This window comes from Ovis canadensis, chromosome 21, assembly GCF_042477335.2.
Source record: "Ovis canadensis isolate MfBH-ARS-UI-01 breed Bighorn chromosome 21, ARS-UI_OviCan_v2, whole genome shotgun sequence".
In the NCBI taxonomy this organism is placed as follows: Eukaryota; Metazoa; Chordata; class Mammalia; order Artiodactyla; family Bovidae; genus Ovis; species Ovis canadensis.
Window position 1 is genome coordinate 60,895,231 of NC_091265.1, and position 24,294 is coordinate 60,919,524.

Sequence of the window (24,294 nt, forward strand, 5' to 3'; positions counted from 1 at the left end):
TTTTTCTCTTTTTTAAAGGCTCAACTTTCATCCCCTCAAGGATTGTTCTTTTGACTCAATTTCCGATTTTGTTAAACTTTTGTTGTGGAAAATTTCAAACATGTATCAAGATTGATATATCTCATTCCTTGTTTTTCAAGTCCATAAAGGCAGAGGTGGGGTCTGATTGGCTTTTCAGTGTCTCCAGCGTCTGCCTGGAACTCAGCAACCTCAAGGAATGTGTTTCCAAAGAAATTAATGGCACGAGGGTTTCTATGGGGCAGATGCCGCTCAGGGCCCCCTGACTGCCCAGCACAAGCGGCAGTCCTGGGAGCGAGTCCCGGGAGTCTTCTGCTGAAGGAAGGCGTTTGTCCTGGTTTCTCCCGCCAGGCCAGGACTTCCCGTGGACACTCTCGCTGCTACCCCTAGCTAGGCGCGGGTTTGGCCTAGGCGGCCAGAATGAGAGGCTCTGACTTACGACTCAACTAAGTTTTTCCTCGGGGCCTGCCGATCCCGCCCCACCCAGGCCAGAGGCCGCCTCGCTCACTAGGCCTCTCAGCTGCCCCGGCGCTCCCTGCGCGCGTAACCCCTTCCCCAGCCCTTCTTCCCCTCCCCCCGGCAGCGGCGGTTGGTCGCGCGCCGTCGTCCCTCTCCCACCCCCTCCGCTAACGAGCGGGCTCCAGACCCTCTGGGATTGGCTGCGTCTGAGTGCATTTTCTTTCAGGCTCTCTAATTGGCTGCATGACGCGCGGGATCCGGGCTCCGATTGGCTAGGTCAGGGCGCCTGCGCGGCGGGGTTCTCAGTCGCCAGCCATTCCTAGGGAGGACTGCCGGCGGTTCGGACGTCTCGCCTGTCGCTGGAGGAGAGGTCCCGGCTCTCCGGGAAGGCGGCTGCGGCGGCAAAATGAAGATATTTGTGGGAAACGTCGATGGGGCCGATACGACGCCGGAGGAGCTGGCAGCTCTCTTCGCGCCCTACGGCACGGTCATGAGCTGCGCCGTCATGAAACAGTTCGCCTTCGTGCACATGCGCGAGAACGCGGGCGCGGTGCGCGCCATCGAGGCCCTGCATGGCCACGAGCTGCGGCCGGGGCGCGCGCTCGTGGTGGAGATGTCGCGCCCACGGCCTCTTAACACTTGGAAGATATTCGTGGGCAATGTATCGGCAGCGTGCACGAGCCAGGAATTGCGCAGCCTCTTCGAGCGCCGCGGACGCGTCATCGAGTGTGACGTGGTAAAAGGTAACGTGCAGGCGGGGGCGCGCTCGGGGCACTCTGCTTGTTAGCCACGCCCCTTTCCCGGGGGCCGGTCACAGCGCGGTTGGTGGGGCGGGGGTGGGGCGAAGTCCGCGGGAGTGAGGCTGGAGGTGTTGGGGGCGCGTTGGGTAGAGCCACATTCCTCCCTTGCGGTCTAGGCACCGTTAACCCAATGGGAGGAACCGGCTCAGGGTGGGTGCGGCGGCCACTGTGAGCCGCGCTACGGGGCCGGGGACGCGCCTGAGAGATTTGGGAGTATACTGGGGGCGCGCCTTCTACTGGTCTCCTGGGCCTGGCACCGAGCGGAAATTGGGAAGTGACGGGCACAAGCCGGATCATGGAGCGGGGAAGATTTTGCCACTTCCCCACTTCCTCTCCAGACGTCTGTCAGAGCAAGGGAAAAGGTGGGGGCTGATCCCCCCGCCCCTCACCAAAAGCCACCCTCGTGTTCCCTCCGGGTGAATGCTCCCGAGCGGAAGGTAACGGGGCCCTTGGAAGTTTCGCGGGCTGGGATCTTTTAGTACTGTGTGGCGTGGGTCTACTCATGGGCATAGTTAACTCCTGGGTACGGGGTGGGAGGCGGGGGCTTCCGAACTACTTTGGCCTTTCAGTATTGTTAGGTGGGTTAGGCCTGGCAACTCTGCGCTTTCCAACTCCCTCAAACTTTTTTTTCCCCCCACTTTGAGATCGATTTTATATCTGTAAACTGGAAGCCCCGACCTTTCACCTGTGGAAGAAGGCTTGTTTTATGAAAAGGCCTCTTCTGAGCCGCTAACTTTCAAGCCGGTGCCCCAGAGCAATGTCCTTGTTTTCTAAACATGGCGATTTTGCAAAGGGGCACACTCTGTGGCTGAGGGGGACATGGGGACTTAGTAGTCGTCTTTGCTTGAATAGTCTTCGTGATCAGGGTAGATCCTGAGAAGAATGTATCATCATAGTGTAGGCCTGACTTCCTTTTTTGGACCGCGGTGACTTCTTTTCATAGTCTGGGTTCTTACCCCTTAGGCTCTTTTAGTGTTTTGTTGACAAGATCTGGAATACAGTCCTTGTGTGTGTCCAGTCTGTGTTCCACTTGGAAACGGATCAGAGTTAACTTTGCCTTACTGTATTTTCAAGGATGCAACCTGGAAGTAAGTATCTGGTTCCTCCTGGCTGCTGGTTTTGGATTCATACCTGCTCATAACCTGTGTGAGAGTTGTGAGGATAGTAAATTAATTTGCGGGCAGGTGCTTTATTCATTTCCTCCAAGATACATCATTTGCTGTCCTTGAAAGGCACATCTTTGGGGTCATTCCTTATCCTTTCTGTAACTGGGGGAAGTGTAAAGGCTGGTAGTCACCATTAGGAGTAATTAGTTCTTCTGCATTAATACTGCATTCTATTTTCCTCAACTCAGGTTGTACAAGTTCATGACTATCCAAAATCAAGCTTTGCTACGGGGTGCTCTGATGAGGCAGGCTGTATGGTGCATGGATTTTTGCTTTTATTTAGAGTGAAAGAATGGAAAAGGCCTCAGGTTGGGCTCCTGGCCAGGAAATGGATAGGGGTATATGAGTTCTGTGTTTGACTTACTACATTTTTGTGTGTAGTTCTTTAAGCAGGCTGTCTACTAGATTGAGAGTTTTGAAACTTGCATCTGAGGGGACTGTCTATGGAACTCATTGGTCAAGGAGCCTTCTTTGGGGTGGTAGGGAAAACTGAAAATTTGTTTGAATTGCTTGGGACTGACACAGAGTGACAGAGGATGTGGGGATGGAGTATGGTGAACTGTGTAACTGGATCTGGTTTTTAGAAATTATGTTTCCTTGTGAAAGTTTTGTGCATTTTGTCCCTTTGTGAACATTTGATTTGCCAAGTGCTTTGACTTCTTCAGGGAGTGGTGGTTAGCTGTTATTTTTAGTTATGCTGATATGTAAGCTCATGATAATACTTTGGTACAAAGGGCTCTGAGAGAGGTTTGAGGATCATATCCCCTCTGTGATGCCTTTCTATTTGGAGTGAAGGAAAATGAGGTTTTTAAGTTAGGAATGTAGTAGAGGAGACTGGCTTTGGCTCTATAAATAGCATACTTATTTCTTGGTCTGGGAAAGGACATTTGAGGTGTCTGAGGTTGATTGTCAGGTCTTTGAAAAGCACAAAAGCTTGGTATTGCACAGGACAGCCAGTTGTGTTTTATTTCACAGGGGGAAACTTAGTTGCTTGGTTCCAGGAGCTTAGATATGATTTGATGTGGAGAGAGTAAAAATCTCCATAGCAACAGCAGATTGTAACCACTCTCCACAGTTAAATTCTATTGGGTGTTAAAGGATGAAGTCTCAAGAGTTGCTGACAGCTTTAGGAACCAGTCAGATTTCAGAAGTCTGAAAGGCGGAAGAGGAAACTGTTTCCTATGTTGTGGGTGGCCATTCTTTTCCTTTTATGTATAACTCTGTAGTTTCACTTTAGAAGTTTTTATTCTTCTAAGAATAGGAAAACTGTTTCCACATTCTCTTAAGTTGGGTATTGGAGGAATTGTGATGCCAGATCATTAGGAGATCTCTGTAAATCATTGCCTGGTACTCCTTTTAAATGAGATGGAATTACCTCAGAGGTCAGTTTCCTTGAACTAATTCAATTCAGGCCAGTGAGTACCTGGAGTTTGCTAGTTCTTTGTTAGTTTTTTAAAATCATCCTAAGAATAGTTGGGTTCCTGGGTGTCTTTGACATGGCTAGGCCTGGTTTAGCTGCTTAGGGTTGGCTAGCCCCTCATGTGTTTGAGTCAGCCTGACAACCTGTTCACACTTCCCTCCAGTATCAGGCTTAGAAACTTTCTGATATAAATTGGTTATGATTGTATCTCATGGCTTTCTTTTTGTCAGTTATATAGTTCATCTGTGTGGTCAGTTGAGTTGTACCTATGAAATTTTTTCAAGTTTTACAAGTTGGTCTCTAAATAAAACCTAGCTAAGTAGGGAATAGACATTGTCTATTGCTCTTGTAAACCCATTGAAACATTTTTGTTGGGTGTTTTTTTCCCTAGCTTAATAAAGTCCTAGAAATTTGTGGATAGGTTAACCAGGAATATAGTATGAGTCTCTTGTAGTGTCTGGAGGCTTTTTTTTTTTTTTTTGGTGGTTCCCTTTCATCTGCCTACAAACTTGCTTTCCCCCTTACCCTTGCATTCCCCTTGTGGTAGGCTCAACTCAGTCTTGTCTTTTGAAGAGATCTGGGACCCACCAGCATTGATTTTTAGCTCACTCTACCCAGAGTGGAGGTGAGGGATCAGAGGACAGTTTTAGTGCCCTGTGGCTGGGTCTAAAAGAACACTTGCTTTTCACAGTTGGTAGATGAATCAGGTTTGGGCCGTAAGAGAATGAAGACAGTTGTGATAGTTCATTTTGTTTCTTTATTATATCTGGCAAGTTCCAAATTTGCGTTTACAGATGGCAATGTGTTTCTTGTGTTTTATTAGAAATGAAGGATCATATCCTGTAAGGAAATTAACCCTATGGTTATTCCTAGGCTTGAATAATTATTATGATTTTTACCATAGAGCTATTTATACTTTTAGCTGTTGTTGGTCAATCACTAAGTTGTGTCTGACTCTTTGCGACTCCTGTGGGTTGTGCCCCCAGGCTCTTCTGTCCGTGGGATTTCCCAGGAGAATACTGGAGTGGGTTGCCATTTCCTTCTCCATATTTATACTTTATAAGGCATTTTTATCATCTCATTTGAATAATTTGGGCTTGCCTGGTGGTTCAGATGGTAAAGAATCCACCTGTAATGCAAGAGACCTGGGTTTAATCCCTGGGTCAGGAAGATCCCCTGGAGAAGGAAATGGCAACCCACTCCAGTATTCTTGCCTGGAGAATTCCATGAACAGCGAGGATCCTGGCAGGCTACAGTCCATGGGGTTGCAGAGAGTTGGACATGAGTGAGTGCCTAAGCACATTTGTTGAATCTTGTAACTCTGAGGTGGGCAGGACAGATTGTCAGGAGGAGAAGTAAATTTTAAGTTCTGTAAGAACTTAATAAAGCAAGTCAGTGATCTGAATCTTCAACTGAGGCTAAATTTTAGCATCTAGTTCCAAAATTCTTTTGCCATACTACACTTCTGACTTCTACCTGTTGATTATATCTTTATTCTCATTTGTGTAAGACTCACTTCGGTTGCATTGCTTTACATCCAGGAAAATGACTCGCTTTATAGAAGTAGCTAGAGAGCCAGTCCCAGTGTGAAAGTTTCTGAAAATTAGGACCCTTGTTTAGAGGACATTTAAAAAGGATTTTTTAAAATCAAGAACGGAACCTTAGTAATTTCATGTAGGCAATTTTTCATTTCCTAAAGTGATATGAGAAAGATGGGGTTCTGATACTTTAACTTTAAAAGTAGCCTCAGGTTCAAGTGGTGGTAAGTACATAACCCGTGTTACCACGGGCATGATCTCATTGTTCTTCAGATTCTGCTTGCACTATTGTGATGTGTGAGATTGGATTTGGACAAGAATTTCTTCCTATTCCTTTCTTGAAGGTTTCCTCTTCTGTGTAGTAGATGAGTAGGACTTTGAGATCAACATCCTGACTTAGAGCCTGTCTTCCCACAGCTCATTCAGATCCTGATTGAGGGCCTGCGGGATAACCTCTTAGCAGAGCCTGGTAGTTGCAGGAATTGCAGCTTCTTGCCATGAAGCTGAGAAACTAAATCTTTTCTCTGAACAGAAGCCCAAGGGGTAAGGGATGTCTCTTGATACGAGTATCAGTGGAGAAGGTAATGTGGCCTAGGAGTTGGGGGTGGCTTGTGCCTGAATTGAGTAAGGCCTGGCTTAGACTGGGCGGCTCAGTTCCATTCCCACATTTCATTGGCTTACATGGGGTCCAGCGTCTCCCCTTCTCAGCTTAAGTGTCTAGTCTAAATACAATCCTGCCTTATACATTGACTTCTTAGGGATAGACTGGTGTTGTGAGGAGGCATGGAGAGCTGGGATTCTGTTTCTGGATCTCACAAGTGGATTTGGGGCAAGCCATATAAATTCTCTTGAGTGTGTTTGCCCACCTGTAAAATGGGGATAGCGATCCTTTGCTCTGCCTGCCTTCAGGGATTGTTGTGAGGCCCAGATGGGATCTTGTGCCTGGGAATGCTTTGAGAATTGGGAAGTACTGAGGGAAAGGGGGAGATCATATTGGAGGACTGTCGCAGGCTGTGTATTGCTGTGTAGCTCTTCTGCTTTAATTGGACCCTGGCCTGAGACATGGGTCATGTCCAGACATAAATGGTCATTTCCAGTGTTTGAGAGTTAAGCCTCAAAGGTGAACAGAATTGTTTGGTGGTCTTGGGTTAGAGAATATTGAATAATTGAGTGATCCAAGAATGCTTTCTGCATTTTTGTCGGTGGATTTGTACTTAATAGGAGATGAAGATTAGTGAAGATTTTTATTCTCTGTTGCAGTTCATCTTTGCTCTTTCTTTTCTGAGCAGGCAGTTGGGTGAGGTGGCAGGGGAAATGGGGAGAACAGGAAGAAAGCCATAGGCAAAGCTGACTATTTGGGACAGTCAGAAGCTTTGTTATATGGGAATCACGTTTTATGACCTACTCCTGGAGAGGAGGGTTTGGAGGCCTGGAGGTACTGGCAACAGCTGGGTGCTGTTGGTGTGTCCAGTTTGGGACCCATCAGGTAGCATGCCCTGCCCCCCTAATTGCTAACCCTCTGTCTGCTGCTTTATCAGACTACGCGTTTGTTCACATGGAGAAGGAAGCAGATGCCAAAGCCGCCATCGCGCAGCTCAACGGCAAAGAAGTGAAGGGCAAGCGCATCAACGTGGAACTCTCAACCAAGGGTCAGAAGAAGGGGCCTGGCCTGGCTATCCAGTCTGGGGACAAGACCAAGAAACCAGGGGCTGGGGATACAGCATTCCCTGGAACTGGTGGCTTCTCTGCCACCTTCGACTACCAGCAGGCTTTTGGCAACAGCACTGGTGGCTTTGATGGGCAAGCCCGTCAGCCCACACCACCCTTCTTTGGTCGCGACCGCAGCCCCCTGCGCCGTTCACCTCCCCGAGCCTCGTATGTGGCTCCTCTGACGGCCCAGCCAGCCACCTACCGGGCCCAGCCCTCAGTGTCACTGGGTGCTGCCTACAGGGCCCAGCCTTCTGCCTCTTTGGGTGTCGGCTATCGGACTCAGCCCATGACAGCCCAGGCAGCCTCTTACCGCGCTCAGCCCTCTGTTTCCCTTGGGGCCCCATACAGGGGCCAGCTGGCTAGCCCTAGCTCCCAGTCGGCTGCAGCTTCCTCGCTTGGCCCGTACGGTGGAGCCCAGCCCTCGGCCTCGGCCCTCTCCTCTTATGGGGGTCAGCCAGCTGCGGCTTCTTCGCTCAACTCCTATGGGGCTCAGGGCTCCTCCCTTGCCTCCTATGGTAACCAACCATCCTCTTATGGGGCACAGGCTGCTTCTTCCTATGGGGTTCGTGCAGCTGCCTCCTCCTACAATACCCAGGGAGCAGCTAACTCCCTAGGCTCCTACGGGGCCCAGGCAGCCTCCTATGGGGCCCAGTCTGCAGCCTCATCACTAGCTTATGGGGCCCAGGCAGCTTCTTACAATGCCCAGCCTTCAGCCTCTTATAATGCCCAGTCTGCCCCATATGCTGCACAGCAGGCTGCTTCCTATTCTTCCCAACCTGCTGCCTATGTGGCACAACCAGCTACAGCTGCTGCTTACGCGAGCCAGCCAGCTGCCTATGCCGCACAAGCCACCACCCCGATGGCTGGCTCCTATGGGGCCCAGCCAGTTGTTCAGACCCAGCTGAATAGTTATGGAGCCCAAGCATCGATGGGCCTGTCAGGCTCCTATGGGGCTCAGTCAGCTGCTGCGGCCACCGGCTCCTATGGCGCTGCAGCTGCCTATGGGGCCCAACCTTCTGCCACCCTGGCAGCTCCTTACCGCACTCAGTCGTCAGCCTCATTGGCTGCTTCCTATGCTGCACAGCAGCATCCTCAGGCTGCTGCCTCCTACCGTGGCCAGCCGGGCAATGCCTACGACGGGACAGGTCAGCCGTCTGCAGCCTACCTGTCCATGTCCCAGGGGGCCGTTGCCAACGCCAACAGCACCCCGCCGCCCTATGAGCGTACCCGCCTCTCCCCACCCCGGGCCAGCTACGACGATCCGTACAAAAAGGCTGTCGCCATGTCGAAAAGGTACTGTATGCCCCCCCGCCTCTGCCCCCAGCTGGGGCTCAGGGCAAGGGGCTGAGGTTGGCATGGGAGGGAAACTGGAGCCATCGGCCCCTCCCTTGGCCTTCTCCTGTGGGATGTCCAGAGGCCGAAGTGGGTGATGTCTGTGAACTTCTGGTCACCAGGGTTCAGGTGGAGCTTTGTGCTCAGCCTGGGGTGGTACCAGCTAGTCAGGCTGGGAGGTGTCACCTGTCTAGGCTAGCCCAAGTGCTATTGGAGCTATTGCCTGCAAGATCGTGGCCCATAGCCTCTCCCACTGTCTCAAGAATCCTTAAGCTTGTTACGTGGTTGTCCTGGCCTTTGGTGGGGGTGGGTTTGAAAGAGTAGTCCCTTTGGCACTCACTGGCTGAAGGCAGGGTGTATGTGGTGCGTCCACTCTTTGGGAAATTGGGGACCTTGCTTTCGTCCGCCGTTCTGTTGGTAAACAACCAAGGTCTTTTCTCTGCAGGGCCCAGGGGTGGGGATAATTTGTCTCTGGTTTGGGAATGTAGGCCAGCGTCCACCTTGGCCAGTTCAGAAGGGAGGGCTTCAGTGGTGGGCTTGGTTTCCCACAGTTGGACCAGGCTTGATTTCTTGCCCTGGATAAGGTGATGAGCCTTCTGAAAAATCTTGTTTGTTGGAGACCAGTCTGATTACGCCCTCCCTGCCCCCATTGGCATTTCCCCAGTGCCCACCTGGAGCCCTCCCCTCGATTGTCTCATTCACCAACTGTCTTCTTCTCTCGACTAGGTATGGTTCCGACCGGCGTTTAGCCGAGCTCTCTGATTACCGCCGTTTATCAGAGTCGCAGCTTTCGTTCCGCCGCTCGCCGACAAAGTCCTCGCTGGATTACCGTCGCCTGCCCGATGCCCATTCCGATTACGCACGCTATTCGGGCTCCTATAATGATTACCTGCGGGCAGCTCAGATGCACTCTGGCTACCAGCGCCGCATGTAGGGCCATCCTGGGATGGGGCACCACAGAGAGGGAAGGAGAGGAGAGATGGGGTGGTATGGCGCAGACCCAGGTTATAACCGCTGGCCCATACCTCTCCTGTTGGTGGTTTTTCATCCCCTCTGCCATGTGGGCCTTCCCCAGGAGACGATCCTTTGAGTGTTCGGCAGTAACCTACTTTGTTCCTTCGCCTCAGCAGCAAATCTTGCCACTGGCTCTAGATCTGCGGTTCCCCTCTCCCCTGCCCCATCTCCCTAGGATGGGAATCTCTTTTATGTTTTGATTTTTTTTCCTGGCTCCCTTTTATTTTTGTGCGCGATATTTAAGGTCGTCTGGATGGGGAAGCAACCTGCAGCTGAGGTCGGCGGCGCCTTTTTCTTTTTAGATGTGAGGGAGGCCAGGAAAGGGTTAGCTTAACCATTTCCTGTGCGCCAAGCTGTGCCAGGTGTCCAGGGGGCCCTGACTCTGTCCCTCTGTAGACTGTGTTGAGACTGAGCTCCTGCTGGGACAGTCGGTTGGAACATGTCCAGTCCCTACTGACTCCTGATGTTCTAGCTGATGCTGTGCGACACAGTGCACTTCCCCATCTCCCCAAGTAGGTGGTGTTAGAAAACCTTAATTTTTTTTCCCTTTTGTATGGACTACAAATAAAACTTGGGGCGATTTGCAGTTTGGAAACCTGGTTGTCATTGTCTTGATTGCACTGTTTCAGAGAAGCCAGTTTGACATCCAGGAATACATGACAGCTAAAGGGAAGGTGGCCAGAGGACCCAGGGCAGATGAGGAAAGGGGTCTGAACCTGGGAATTAGAATGATTTCTCTGCTGCTGGAGGGATTTAACTCCTCCTTTCTCTGCTAGTCTGCCATCTTAAGGACTGGAGAGTCTGGACAAAGTTGCTTCAACTTGAGTTAATCACACCAAAATGCAGTAAATTTATTGCCCATTTTCCTCGCCCATGCTTGGCTGTTTTCCTTGACTTGTCTCCAGCTCAGAAACAACCTGGACTCCAGCAGGGTGGTTCTGAGGTTTGACTTCTCAAGTGAGAAGTGGGGAATGGGCTGCTTTGGTGCTTAGAAGACTAGCAGGGCCTTCAGGCAGTGGGCTCCACTGAGTACTGGGGCTGGGACCTGGAAAGGGGTCAGTTGGGTTTGGGGGGTCATGTTAACTGTGTGGCAGTGTCTTTGTGGCTGGGACCTTTGGAAGCCAGTATGGGGGGATTCTGGCCATAGACCTGGTATTTTGCCTGTTGAACATCATCCTGGAGCGTCCTGCCTGCGTCCTGCCAACCCCTGCCATCATAGTCACCGGCGACTGCAAATTCCTTCTCTACATCTGTTAGGGTTTCCAGATGTTTTCTGGCTGGGTTTATATTTGAAGGTGTTATGGTAGACCATGGGAAGGGGGCAAGGTGCAAGCATAACTAAGAAGGGTGCTGGGATAATAAGGAATTGATTCTTTCCATACTTTTACTCTGGGACTAGGGGCTCAGAGGACCTGGGCACAAAATAAGATGATTCTAGCCATGACAAGATGGAAGCTTGGGCTTCCTGATGGGTGAATGGGAGACTGGTTGGGTAGGGTGGTAACAGGAACCCTAACATTCCTTTGGGAAGAGGGCGTTAGAGATTTGATTTGGGAGTCTTTTTGGGCAGGGTGATTTGGGGGAGGTGTATTGTCAAGTGGAGTTCAGGTTGGTTCTCTTCTGCCTCCACTGGCTTCTTGTGAACTTGCTTGTGACCCAACAGTTTGCCCCAGGTGTTCTCTTCCCTCTGCCCAGTGGGCCAGAAGCACATGCTCTGTATTAAGTATGAACTACTTGTGGATGCAAACTGGAGTAATCTCAGGGGTGCTGAGGCCATGGCTCTCTTTTCTTTCTGCTCACTGCTTTGCTGCTGCTTTCCATTTCTTTTAAGGACTGGGAGGAGGGGGAATCTAATAGGTTTCTTGTCACTTTTCTGCAGTGAGAGTGGGGTTATGACAGGGCAACCTAACAGACTTAGCTCTGGTTATTTCCATGGAAAATCAAGGGTTGTTTAATTGTAGTGCTGTGATTGTGGCCTGTGTATTTGTAATTACTTCTTTGTCAGCGTGACTTTCTGCCATCTTTCTCTCCAGTGAGCGTTCAGCCACTGTCCCAGTCCCACAGTTCCTGTGAAAATAGCCTATTGTGCTCTCAGGGCCAGTGCTGATATTTCTTTATTACAGCTTAAATTCTTCAAAGCAACCTGGCCGAGATGATCACTCAACTTGTCATCTCTAGGTACTGATGCTCTTACTGCCTCTGCTGCCAGGCTTCTGGTTTGGCTCTAAAGCCAAATCACTTGTCATTTTCCTCTTCCTTGCAGATTGTTTTAAAATTCTCTTCCCCTTTTTATTTAAATTATGCTACCTGTGTTAATCCTATAGCCCGCTTCTCCTACTTTGCTTTTTGTGGATTTCTGATTTCCAGGGTCCTGTAACTTGAAGATGGTTGTGTTGAGTGAATGGGAGGATAGACATTTAATGTGTGTTTTGGGAAAAGGGGGTGGGAATATGGGCTCACAATATCCTTCAGGTCCTTGCACTTCTGATCTATCAGCTCTAACTTGACCTTCATTGGAGAAGTTTTAAATGATTTATTCCTGGAACAAGACTAAAGTCTTCTCACTTCATCAGTCTGTTCTCTGAGGTTTGGACCTTGTTTCAGATTGTCTGGGGTGGGCTTGGGGCTGCTACCCTTATACTGGCGGTAATGGGACTCACTGAGTGGTCAGCCTCTATAGTAGGGTGCCTTTCTAGTCACTGTCCATTAGTTAAGCTCTGCCAAAGTCTGTGCCCAGACAGTTGGTTCCAGTCATTTTGTCTTATTAAGCCAAGTAAGTTGACTATAATGTCATACTGAAAATAAATTTCCTAGATTTATGGACCAGTATGTAGTGTGTTTAATAGGAGGTTTGGGTAATAAAGATAAGATGGATAGGACAGGTGGAAGATACTTACCTTTCTTTCTTTAGGTGCCTTTAAAAGATCATTAAGGGTAGAATCTAGTTTTCCAGGAAAAAAAGTTCTTAAAATGATTTCAAGTCTGTAAATCATTAGAAATACGGTATGTCTGTAGTGCTGGAAATAGTGTTGAGGCAGCTGAGGTGAAATACAGTGATCACCCTTGGGCTGATCTTGGGGAATGTGTAGCCCAGGGAAGGCAGGACCTACCTTGATGAATTAGTTACATACAGTTAATAAGCAGTGCCCAGGCCTTCCCTGGCAGTCCAGTGGTTTTCACTGTGCTTCCGCTGCAGACCGGTGTGGGTTTGATCCCTAGTTGGGGAACTAAGATACCCGTATGTCCTGGGAGGCCAAAAAAAAAAAAAAAAACCAAACTAATGCTAGGGAGGTTGTAGGTAAAGGAGGAGCAAAGATGGTGCAGTCCCGCTAGAGAAAACTGGAGCTAGAATTTGTTTGCTTTGAAACTGACTTGGCAGAGAGAATTACTGAGGGTGCTGGCTCTCAAATCAGACTTCCTGGGACTTCACTGGTGGTCCAGTAGTTAAGAGTCTGCCTTGAAATGCAGGGGACCTGGGTTTGAATGATAGTTGGGAAAGTAAAATCCCACATGCTGTGGGACAACTCAGCCTGTGTGCCCCAACTAGAGAGCCCATGCAACTCGACACAGCCAAATAAATAAATATTAAAAAAAAAAAAACCAGACTTTCTGAGTTTGGATCTTGGTTCTGCCAGGTATCCATGTGGTCTTGGACATGTCGGGAATTCTACCTCAGTATTTTCATCTATAAAATGGGAATAGCTTACATCTACTGAACATAACTATTGCAACTCAAATAAATGTATTAGGTACTTACAAACCTTTGATTAATTGGGAAATTGAGGGTGTAGGTTAAGTAACTTCACAAGGCTGAAAAGTGGATCAAGGAGTTGAATCAGCCATTTTGAGCCATCCGGGATTTTGCTTGTAATACTACTGTTGGAAGGAGCAAATAGCATGTATCAGGTATAGGGCCTCATATATAGTCACTGTTAGCCATCTCAGAAATAAGGAGTTAAAACATTCTGGGGAGGTTGGGATGGCCTACTGGAAGCACACAGCTGAGGAAAGAACTTTGGATATGGGTGAGTGCAGTGTGTGAGTAACAGTGAAGGAAGGAAACTTCTGTAGTAAGTGGTACCTAAGTGTGATGTAGGCCACTGAACCGTACCAGTTTTGGTCACCTCTAGTTTCAGACAACACTGTTGTATCCTGGGGATCAGGTATGGAGAAGAAAGGTATGGGTTAGGGCAGAGGCTGCCAACCTCCAGGATCTAATGTCTGATGATCTGAAGTGGAGCTGATGTAATAATGATAGAAAAAAAAGTGCACAGTGAGTGCACTTGAATCATCCTGAATCCAAATCCACCCTCAAGCCGTGGTCTGTGGAAAAACTGTCTTCCACGAAACTGGTCCCTGGTGCCAAAAAGGTTGGGAACCACGAAGATAGAGGACCTCCCCAGACATTAATGGGAGGCTAAGAGGGCATCACCGACTGAATGGACATGAGTTTGAGTGAACTCCAGGAGTTGGTGATGAACTGGGAGGTCTGGCGTGCTGCAGTTCATGGGGTCGCAAAGAGTCGGACGCGACTGAACTGAAACTAGAGGGTGTAGCTGGCAGTGGTGTGGCTCCCTCTGAACACCCCCAGAGAATAAGTTTCCCCCTGGCTTTTGAGCATCTGCTTGTTTTTAGTACTAAGTGTCCATGTTTTCAAGCTGGTGTTGACTAAAAATCCAAAGTTATTTCTTTCCTCTTGGTTATCAAGAATTTAACTCATGCATTCATTTATCCATTTGTTAACAAATACTTGAGTGCTTGCCATGTACCAGGTGCAGTGTTAACACAGGATAAATATATTAGGAAGGAGAAATAACCTGCATACCCATTCTCTTAAAATGCCTAGTGCAGAAGGGCACACATTGTTTATAAAATGCATTTTCCTTTGATGAGATTTAGGCTCAGATGGTAAAGAATCTGCCTGCAAAGCAGGAGACCTGGGTTCAATCCCTGGGTCAGGAAGATCCCCTGGAGAAGGGAATGACAGCCTTCTTAAGTAATCTTGCCTGGAAAATCCTATGGATAGAGGAGCCTGGCAGGCTACCATGAGGTTGCAAAAGAGTCGGACATGGCTTAGCAACTAAACAATAGTAGGCAATAAGAAAATGTCCTTGCCTTTGTAGAACAAGTATTTGCTGGGGGCAGGGGGTAGGTAGGAGGAAGTGAGAAAATGAATGAACAAATAGGATTTCAAGTGGTGGTAAGTATTTGGAAAAGTACCGTGGAGTTCATGGGGTAGAATTCCAAGGTGTATGTAGGGTTGGAGTGGGGAGATGTCTAGATGGGGTGACCAGCTTAGGACCTGGAGAGAAAGAACATTTCATTCAGCCTGAATGAGCCTGGGACATAGGCTACTGTACAGGAGTCTAGTTGGGGTGGGGTGTGGGGTATGTGTGGGGGTGGTAGGAGCACTGTTAAAAGAGATTGGAGATTTTGGCAACAACCAGACTGGGTACTGTGAATTGAAGCTTTTCCAATTGCCATGGGTTTAAAACCCATGATATAATGTATTTGATTAAGTGACTTAATGTGGTTTGCTCAGTTGGAGCAAAATCAAATACAACTCAATCTAGAGGGCTTTCAAAAGGTAAATCAGATTAGGGAGTGGGTGTGGTTGGTGGTCTGCAGCCTGGCCTGAACTGTGATCCTGAGATTTATATGCCCAGTTTTTCACCTTTGGACTTCGGAGAGAGATTGCTGGTAGAGTAAGCTGACCTCATATGCTTTGGTATTTTGAAAGGTTTATCTCCAAGGCCACTCGGCAAAAATTTTGGAAGATCGAACAAAGGAGCTTAAAGGATTTCTAGCCCGGGTGTGTTTCCCTGCCCAAATGGAGTTGTGACTGCCTCCAACTTGCAGCAGACTAACAATGCAGTTGGTTTTTTTTCCATCATTGATCCTTTACCCTTTACTCACAGCTGGAGTGTCAGCATCAGGATGCACAATGAAAATGGACCAAGATTAGTGATCACATTTGTAAATACAACATTTTCCCATTTTTCAGATTATCTTTTACCATCCTAGAGTAAGCCTGGTGTGCTGCAGTCCATATGGGGTCGCAAAGAGTAGGACATGACCGAACTGAACCCTAGCATAAATTCTTGACCACTATTTATTTCTGAGTCGTCAGGTTTTAAAAACGTTTCTACTTTGACTTCACTTTTCTCGCTATGATCCCCACCCCTTTTGGCCGGGGGTGGGGGTGGTGGGGTAGGGGTGGTGAGCTCCTTTGAACCGGTGCTGTGTTCTGTTTGTATTATCATCCCTTTCCTCAAACCACTGCTTTTATCATGTTTTTAAGTTCTTCCATTCTCCCCTTTAAACTTCCTCTTCAAGAACTGCCTTGCAAAAGGGTCATATTCATAATATGGGATTAATATGAAGAAACCAAAGGATGATTTTTAAAAAAGCCGAATGGACGCCCTGGAGGACGCTGTTGTGGATTGTATTTTTGCTTATTTAGCTGGTTGTGATTTATTAGCTTCTTTATTCCCTCTAAGGTCGGTTCTAGTTTAAACCTAACATCTCTGACTGATGGCGCCCAATAAAATAAAACAAAAAACTTCGCTGCTCTAGTTTTTTTTCTCAGGGCAGGGTGGGGGTGTTTTCTCAACCTCCACAGAGAAACCTTTTCCTCATCTTGAATCCCAGGAGGCTGGTTTCTTGAGAGAACCCTCAACCGAGTCGACTTCGGGGACCTTTATAGCCTAATTGAAGCTGAGCCCATTAACCGTTTTGAGAGTCCTTTCACCACCTATGAAAGCAGTTTCAATTGGAGGGTAGCTCTGGGACTCCCAGGGCGCCACTGTGGACTCCGCCGAAGGAGAGGTTGGTTTCTTCAGATGGGACGCTTCGCTGTTTTTCTTACCTGGCTTCTGGGTCTGCGTAAGCGTCCGTCCGCAGCATCCGAGCTGCGAAGGGGTGGCGTTTGGGAATTTAGAGGGAGAAATTCGGAGTAGAAGGCAAAATGGAACGCACGTGGATTGGCGAGAAGTGGAAACTTAACGAAAGTTGGCGCCATGACGCTAAACACCGACCGCCACACCGGAGTCCTAACTCGCTCCGCCTAATGGCGGGCGGAACCCCGCCTGCGAAGCTTACGTTGGTAGGTCCGCCCTCATGCCGACCTCCTACCCAATCAATGACCTCGGTTTCTTGAGGGTGGTGGTCATTGGCTTTCGCATAAACGCTCCGGGGTTACTGACGTTTCCACCTCTTCCCGGCCTCAGGTAATTGGCGTTCGTGGTAACCAATCAGGAAGAGCATCTACAGGAACGCCTGCCTTTTATTTTGTTGAACGGCCAATCCAGTGGTAGGTTCACCTCCCCCTCTCTACCCAGAGTCACTACTGCGGCCGTCGCCATTTTAGCGTTTTGTCAGAAGCGTCCGCGCCGCGAGGAAGAGCATCTGCTGCTTTTCGTGCGGGTGAGAGACTCCGAGCCTTTTCACTGTTTCTTTTACCTTGTTAAATCTTGTTCCTTGGGCTTCAAGGGTATCCTTGTGGGGTAGTGGCCTCCACACCCGTCACTGAAAGCCGACCTCTGTGCTCGGCGTTGCGCGGTAAGCTTGAAGCAGCCCTTCCCCCACAACCTCCCCTGAGAATATCATACTTTCTCCCCACCCTGCCCTCTGCCCGACTAGGTTCGGCCTACAGCCTCGAGGTTTCCATCGAGTAACCGCGCTTCCGTTAGATTTAGGAATTAACCACGTTTTAAGGATCTCTCAGGTCCCGACACTTGGTTGTTAGGCCGATGAGGTTCAAGCCCCCTTTTCCAACCATGCATTTCTCCAATTCTCCAGGAATTCGTAGGACGGCACCCCAAGAGAGGCGTTCCCAGCTCTAACACTTACGTGCTCTTGGAACGCCTGGCTCTCCGGCCTAAGTCAGCGGTTCACTGCTTCTAAAGGAAACCCTAAAACCTAGTTTTAAGGTCCACCTTTCCGGAAATGGTGGCTGATTCTTCGGTTACTAAAGGAAGAGACAGTGCGTAGTTGCAGACAATCAATCCGGTTAGACTTTTGTTTTCTTAAAAAAATTATTTATATTTTGTCGTCTCTACCGCACGTCTTGCGAATCTTAGTTCCCGACCAGGGATTGAACCCGAGCTCTCTGCAGTTCAAGCGTGGAGTCCTAACCACTGGGCAGCCAAGGAAGTCTCCCTGACTGTCTTTATAGAAGTTAGAAAGTCTACTATCCTCTAGGCTACAATTTATGCTCTCACTTTCATTTCCATTACCGTTTAAAACTATTAAAGTCTTACCAAACTGTGTCTACCAAGGATTTTTATTACAGATGCTTTCTTGTATCTGTTGGTCCTCTAGCGGGCCTTCTTATTCCCGGTTCCCTTTGATTGTGTGGAAGTTTGCGTGTGGAACGTGAGAGAAAACTGGAAATATTTGCCAGACAGAAAGGAGATGGCGGTATTGGGGTTTTTTTAAGCTGTTGTGAGCCTGAGATCCTTTGTTAGAAATTTTGTTTCTTTTCGCCCAGGCTGTGTCCGAGATGGTGAAGCTGTTCATCGGAAACCTGCCCCGGGAGGCCACAGAGCAGGAGATCCGCTCGCTCTTCGAGCAGTATGGGAAGGTGCTGGAATGTGACATCATTAAGAACTACGGCTTTGTGCACATAGAGGACAAGACGGCGGCCGAGGATGCCATCCGCAACCTGCACCACTACAAGCTGCACGGGGTGAACATCAACGTGGAAGCCAGCAAGAATAAGAGCAAAACCTCTACAAAGTTACATGTAGGCAATATCAGCCCTACTTGTACCAACAAAGAGCTCCGGGCCAAGTTTGAGGAGTACGGTCCAGTCATCGAATGTGACATCGTGAAAGATTATGCCTTTGTACACATGGAGCGGGCTGAGGATGCAGTGGAGGCCATCAGGGGCCTTGACAACACAGAGTTTCAAGGTGAACCATCCTCTTTGGGAAAGAGGGCTGAACACAAGGCTTTGTGTAGAGAATAGATTGGATAAGTAGAAGGGAGGGGTCATGGGTAGAGACAGCTGTTGGTTGGCTGATGGATGGTGAGGATTAAGAGTGGATGATGAACTTAAATGGAGAATGCATGGGATTTAGAGGCTTTACCTCAGGCAAATCAAGTCTGGGAGAAAAATCACTTGGCTTTAGATTGGAACCCCTAGGCGTTTTTGTCTATTAGTGCAGAAATCTTTCCACTGAAGATTTGTTTTTTGTTTTGTTTTTGGCAGTAGTAGCAGTAGTAATGGTAGTAGTAAAGCACAGAATGGTATTTCACTCTGAAATTCATTGCCTCAGCACACCATGTTGCATATGAAGGACCTGGCAAAAGCTGGCTTAAGCCACCCGTTCAGGAGCAAAATACCAGTTAAGCTTCCCAATTTCATCCCAACTCATAGCTTCTTAGTAAATATAGTTCATTGTTAAGGCTTTAGAGAGCTAGTGTGTTTAAAGGGCTTTAGCTCTTACTGCTTTTTTATTATGCATGCACCAGAGGTTCTGTTTGGAGGATGAGGGCACTGTAGAATTAAAGGATAGGTTCAGGAGTGTCTGAGGAGGAGAAGGTATGGGGATTTGCAGGGGAGGGGGAGGGGGAGTCATCAGGTAGAGGGCGATAAAGTTGACGCCTTTTGCTGGTTTGAGGAGTGGGCTCTCACATCTTTGGTGAAAAGACCACTTAGATAGGTGATATCTTGGAGCCTTGATTAGAGTAATAGTGTGCTTGGAAGGCAGCATGCTATATGGATGACAGTTTATTTGGAATATATTTTGTTGGTTTATGATCTGAGCTTCTGTGGCAAGAGTGGCAGTCATGAAAGGGATGGTAACCATGGTGAGTTGCTAACCTTAGTCTTCTCCCATCTGCTTTGGGTTCCCAGTATGGAAGTGAGTAATGAGCCTTTCCCCTTTGGTGTAGCTACTTCTGAATTATAGGTTATTCCCATTACTCCTTGCTGTATTTTTAACCTGCATTCCAACTTTTTCAGCCAAACAAGGTAGTGGCTGAGCACTCCTCTTAATCAGTTGGCTATCTTTGAGGTGTACATAAATTAAACTTTCTTAGGCCTAGAAGTCTGATCATCATTCCCCCTAAGTTAATGGGTCCCTTGTGTCATGGGTATTGCTGTGCATTATTAAAGACAAATGTCACAGGTCTCTCAGGTCTCATTTTCCTTTTTTAATTGGTAAGTTGAGAATTACCTTGTGTCAACAGTGTAATTGGGCGCAAAGGCTGCTCTTGTGGAGGGTTTATGGTATCTAATTTTTTAATACTCTTCTACACTTTAACCAGGTTACAAAAGAGGTGGTGGTGTCTCCTTGCCACCACATGTAAGGGAAGGACAGTGTGAGCTAATACAGGATAAATCCTTGGATCGTGACTCTTGGCTTCTGAACTGTAGGCTTTTTGATGCTTAGTTACTTTTGCGAAATTTTTTTTTTCCCCCTGGCACATCTTTAGATCAGGACATTTATTGGTGACATTCATGTCTTGAAGGTACATGATTGATTCCTTAATTGCCCTTGTTTTCTCTGGTTTTGTTAGGTGCCAAAGTGGCCACTTGGGCAAATGCAAAGAACGTGGGTTAGCACTTAAAAGTACTTAATTGCATATCCTATCTCTTAACTGGCAACTTGTACCTACCAGAAAGTTTGTTTGAGCCAGAACTTTTTTTTCATAGTTTGATCCTTCCATCCCCTATCCCTTTTATAGTCTTTCAGAATTTACCTTGAATTTTATATCCCCCTTCTGTAATGTTAGGTGCATAGATGACCTGACCTCTCTGTTTATCCCCCTGATTAAGCATGGGGCCACTGTTCTTTGCCATCTGCATGTTTAGGGGCATGATAACCAATTGTATTGGAAAGGTGTTGCTGGAATTTTGCTTACTGTTAAAATGGTAGATCATGTTAGGTAGAAACTGCTTCTGTGAGAAGGTTTAAAACTTAAACTTGAAGAAATGTTTCTTTTGTTAGGTTTTCAAAAGTAATATTTTCCCATTTCCAGAATACAAATTCTAATTTTCAGCAAAAAAAAAAGTGTTAAGTACATGTTGTTAGAATCTTGGGTTTCTTGAGAAAAAGTACTTTAATCTTGCTGAAATGAACAGTTTGATCCACTAACATGAGTAGTCATTCTCCACTCTTCTCACCCTCCCCCCCTTTTTCCCATATTTTTCGTGATGCCCTTTTTGAAATTCAGCCATCCTGTGAACTGCCTGCCCTGTTTTCTTTGATCCCCTCCTCTAAGAGGTCACTGAAGATTTTAAAGAATTCTTGTTATAATGAATATCAGAAGTAGCAATTTAAAAGACCCAGTTAAGGATTATAGCAGCCCTTCAACTTGTATTTTGCCCCTCTTCACGCATTTGTGAGTCCCCCCCCCCCCAAAAAAAAAAATCTTGAAACTTCCCTACAGCACTCAGCCATGGATCAAGTCTGGATCACTATCAGTGGTAACTTCAATGTCTTGCTCTATTCTCTTTGATTTTGGGGTGATGTGGAGGACTGACCTTTGCATTTTCCTGCTTAATGAATTCAAGAGTCTTAATAGTGAAGGTTGGAGGTGTCTGAATGTTGTAGAGCACTCTTAATTGTGTCTTCTGACATTGGGTCACTGTTCAGAGCAGTTTGTGTCCATAGTTACTTGGCAAAGAATGAAATGCCTGTTTTTGAATGAGAGTAGTTTTTCTTAAGCGTTAGACTGATGTTTGAGCGGAAACATTTCTTCATTTATCTTTGCCTGAAGTCAGGTCATCATACTGAATTTATATTGGACCTTTAAAAAAACATTTTAAAATGGCAGTGAGTCCTGCATTAGAGTTGTCTAGGTAAAGCCAGCTATGACCAGTGTCTGGGGTAGGGGCTGGGGCTTTGACTAAGAGTGATAGCAACCCTTCTTGCGTCTGTTTCTTCAAGGCAAAAGAATGCACGTGCAGTTGTCCACCAGCCGGCTTAGGACTGCGCCCGGGATGGGAGACCAGAGCGGCTGCTATCGGTGCGGGAAAGAGGGGCACTGGTCCAAAGAGTGTCCAGTAGATCGTTCGGGCCGCGTGGCAGACTTTACCGAGCAATATAATGAGCAATACGGAGCAGTGCGTACACCTTACACCATGGGCTACGGGGATTCATTGTATTACAACAACGCGTACGGAGCGCTCGATGCCTACTACAAGCGCTGCCGTGCTGCCCGGTCCTATGAGGCGGTGGCTGCTGCAGCTGCCTCTGCGTATAATTACGCAGAGCAGACCTTGTCCCAGCTGCCACAAGTCCAGAACACAGCCATGGCCAGTCACCTCACCTCCACCTCTCTCGATCCCTACGATAGACACCTGTTGCCGACCTCGGGAGCTGCTGCTGCTGCTGCTGCAGCAGCTGCTGCTGCTGTTACTGCAGCTTCCTCTTCATATTACGGGCGGGATCGGAGCCCCCTGCGTCGCGCTACAGGCCCAGTCCCTACTGTTGGAGAGGGCTACGGTTACGGGCATGAGAGTGAGTTGTCCCAAGGTTCGTCGGCTGCGCGGAATTCCCTGTACGACATGGCCCGGTATGAGCGGGAGCAGTATGCGGATCGGGCGCGGTATTCAGCCTTTTAAAGCTTGAGGTGAGAGCGGTGGGGTGTCCCTGGTTCTGGTTTTGCTGTCCCTCCTGCAGCCTAAAGGCTCCAATTAGGCTGCCCTGCTTGCTTGCTTTTGCAGGGTTAGGGTAAGGTTGCTAATGGTTCAGGGGATAGGGAGAAGTCCTAATTATTTAATTTTTCTGAAATAGACAAACATCTTTAGCCGCCATGGCTGTTTTTCCAGGACTCCTAGTCCCAGGAGTCAACCTGATTCCATTTGTGTCTGGAAAAGCAAACAGTGTGACGTGATGAATCTCGGGTCACACCTGTGTGCTGTAATTGAACTGAACCTGGAACCCGGACATCAGACCCAGGTGTGTCGTTTCTCAGAGCCTTTGTTGGAATTCCTAGGTGTGTGACATTATTAATGTTTGCAGGGTTCCTCTTCTGCTTCATGCTATGAGAAAGGTCTGCTAGGACCCGCACAGTTAAAATCTGTAATTGTAGTTAATTGGTCATCACTGCTCAAGTTCCAGTTACTATGAAGACTACCCCAGTGGTATCATCTTAATCTTGAAGCAGTGTGTTTCTGACATTTCTGAAGTTACCCCTGTGAGCTTTAGAGAAAAAACTGACTTGATGGTAAGTTGGGGTAGAGAGGAGTAGAAAAAGATCTTTCAATTTATGAAGTTAATTTCAACACAGAGTCTGGGGCATAGACTCAAATTCAGCTTCTCTGCTCAGTGCACATTCATTCTCTGAGCTGAATAGGATGCCCACTCCATTGCTTTATCTTTGAATCTGTTCTGTGAGAGCCTGTTTCCTTTGTCTAGTTTTTTAAGTTTTTTTCCCCCCCACTGTCCCCACAGTGTTAGATTTGACATCCTCTCCACCTCTTTAAGGTGCATAATAATGTAAATAATGTATGCACCCCTGCCAGTTCTACTCTTCAGTGATATTGAAATCCAAGGTTGGGAGCTTTGCCTTAAGCGGATCTCTCCCTTCATCTTCCCACCAGGTTTGGGCAATTAACACTCTTGAACCACCGGCTGTACCTCGAGTCCTCTGGCTTTTTCCTATACAGTTTGAGCCTCATGATCCATTTGGCTCTACTTGACTGTATTCTCTTCTGGCGCTTGCCAGCTTTGGGCTCTAGGTGTATGAGATTGCTGTTGTATTTAGGGGTGTTTCACAACACCCTTTGTTTTGAGTAGCTCTCATTGTGGCCCAGACTTTACCATTGATCACGATCCTGAGGTAACAGGATGGCAGGTACTGCCACCTTTTTCCATTCGGGCAGAAGATATGTGACTCGCCCAGGATTGGGGGATAGGAAATAACTAGTGGAAAAGAAACTTGAGAGACTTGATGTTCAGCTTACACATGCTCTCCAGTACATTCTTTTATTCCCTAGGCAGAGTTGGATGCCCTCAGGTTTTACAGCTTATTCAGTTGATGTTACTTTTGCCTAGACTTTAAATGGTTTTTAACTTGTAGCCCAAGATTCAAACATTTTTTTTTTCCAGAGAGCTAACTGGAACCTTTTCCTTTTTCCTGCCCTCCAGTGACAGTTTGTAAATGTGGAAATTACCTTCTTTGAGGAATGCTGGTATACTAACATCAAGAGAAATGCAGTGTCTTATCTACTGTCATGAAAGAAAATTTGCCAATTAATTGAGAGAAAAGAGCCCAATCTGGGGTTACTTGACCTTCCCAGTTACTCTGGCCTTCAGGCTCTTTTTCACTTTGAGAGATGATTGTGATACTGTGGATGGATACAAGTAAATTTAAAAAGAGTGTCAAGTTACCATACTTTATAGATGTTCTTTGAAGGGTTAAGTGGAAACGCCCTTGTGAGCTTTGCTGTAAAGCCCCTGTATTTTGCTCTCTTTCAGGTGGGATGTGTGTGGGCTGAAATTCCGAGCTGCGGTTGTGCATGAGAATACACCCTTCGTGGTACCCATCTCCGGGACGGCTCTGTGCGTTCAGTCCCTCAGGAAACGTGGACCTTAAAATTTATCTTGCAAAGTTCAGACCCCCCTCTTCCTCTCTCCTGCCCGTCCCCATTTCTTTTCTGTCCTTCAGTACTCCTTAGCTCCCAGGATGCTCTCCTCCCAGCAGCCTCATTGTGTGCAGAAGCGGGTGGGGGGTGCTGTCGCCCACCTCCTGCTTCCCGTGGGTCTTGTGAGAGTGTCACCGCTCCTGAGTCTGTTTGACCCAAAGGCTTGTAGCAGGTGGACACATACAGAGTTGAATCACTTTTTTCTTTCCAGTGAAATAAATGGTTTTTCAACTTA

At 47.6% G+C, this 24,294-nt stretch overlaps 2 protein-coding genes across 6 annotated transcripts; both read left to right on the forward strand.

The window, feature by feature from the left end:
- The first annotated feature begins 6 nt into the window (after positions 1 to 6).
- Positions 7 to 18,021, forward strand: RBM14 (RNA binding motif protein 14). 3 transcript variants are annotated; one of them, XR_011251892.1, is made up of 3 exons: positions 7 to 1,220; positions 16,687 to 16,882; positions 17,949 to 18,021. XR_011251892.1 is itself a non-coding variant. In XM_069566347.1 (3 exons), the coding sequence occupies exons 1-3, from the start codon at positions 884 to 886 to the stop codon at positions 9,375 to 9,377; spliced, it is 2,010 nt and encodes a 669-aa protein (XP_069422448.1). In that variant the 5' UTR covers positions 7 to 883; the 3' UTR covers positions 9,378 to 10,052. The 3 variants fall into 3 exon arrangements, 2 of the variants coding, with proteins under 2 accessions (XP_069422448.1, XP_069422449.1); XM_069566347.1 differs by lacking the exons at positions 16,687 to 16,882; positions 17,949 to 18,021 and adding exons at positions 6,940 to 8,404; positions 9,170 to 10,052; XM_069566348.1 differs by lacking the exons at positions 16,687 to 16,882; positions 17,949 to 18,021 and adding exons at positions 6,940 to 7,050; positions 9,170 to 10,052.
- RBM4 (RNA binding motif protein 4) lies at positions 16,693 to 24,294 on the forward strand. 3 transcript variants are annotated; one of them, XM_069566349.1, is made up of 4 exons: positions 16,693 to 16,882; positions 17,949 to 18,372; positions 21,358 to 22,042; positions 23,893 to 24,294. In XM_069566349.1, exons 2-3 carry the CDS (start codon positions 17,961 to 17,963, stop codon positions 22,032 to 22,034), a joined length of 1,089 nt encoding a protein of 362 aa, XP_069422450.1. In that variant the 5' UTR covers positions 16,693 to 16,882; positions 17,949 to 17,960; the 3' UTR covers positions 22,035 to 22,042; positions 23,893 to 24,294. The 3 variants fall into 3 exon arrangements, 2 of the variants coding, with proteins under 2 accessions (XP_069422450.1, XP_069422451.1); XR_011251893.1 differs by lacking the exon at positions 16,693 to 16,882 and adding an exon at positions 22,207 to 22,371 and having other exon boundaries at positions 17,961 to 18,372; XM_069566350.1 differs by lacking the exons at positions 16,693 to 16,882; positions 21,358 to 22,042 and having other exon boundaries at positions 17,961 to 18,372.

What these genes read in the sequence shown, in the direction of transcription:
- RBM4 (XM_069566349.1), top strand. Translation starts at nt 17,961, where the DNA reads ATGGTGAAGCTGTTCATCGGAAACCTGCCCCGGGAGGCCACAGAGCAG. An exon ending in TGACAACACAGAGTTTCAAG is followed by an intron (nt 18,373 to 21,357) that starts GTGAACCATCCT and finishes TGTTTCTTCAAG; the next exon opens with GCAAAAGAATGCACGTGCAG.
- RBM14 (XM_069566347.1), top strand. Translation starts at nt 884, where the DNA reads ATGAAGATATTTGTGGGAAACGTCGATGGGGCCGATACGACGCCGGAG. An exon ending in CGAGTGTGACGTGGTAAAAG is followed by an intron (nt 1,221 to 6,939) that starts GTAACGTGCAGG and finishes CTGCTTTATCAG; the next exon opens with ACTACGCGTTTGTTCACATG. An exon ending in GCTGTCGCCATGTCGAAAAG is followed by an intron (nt 8,405 to 9,169) that starts GTACTGTATGCC and finishes TCTCTCGACTAG; the next exon opens with GTATGGTTCCGACCGGCGTT.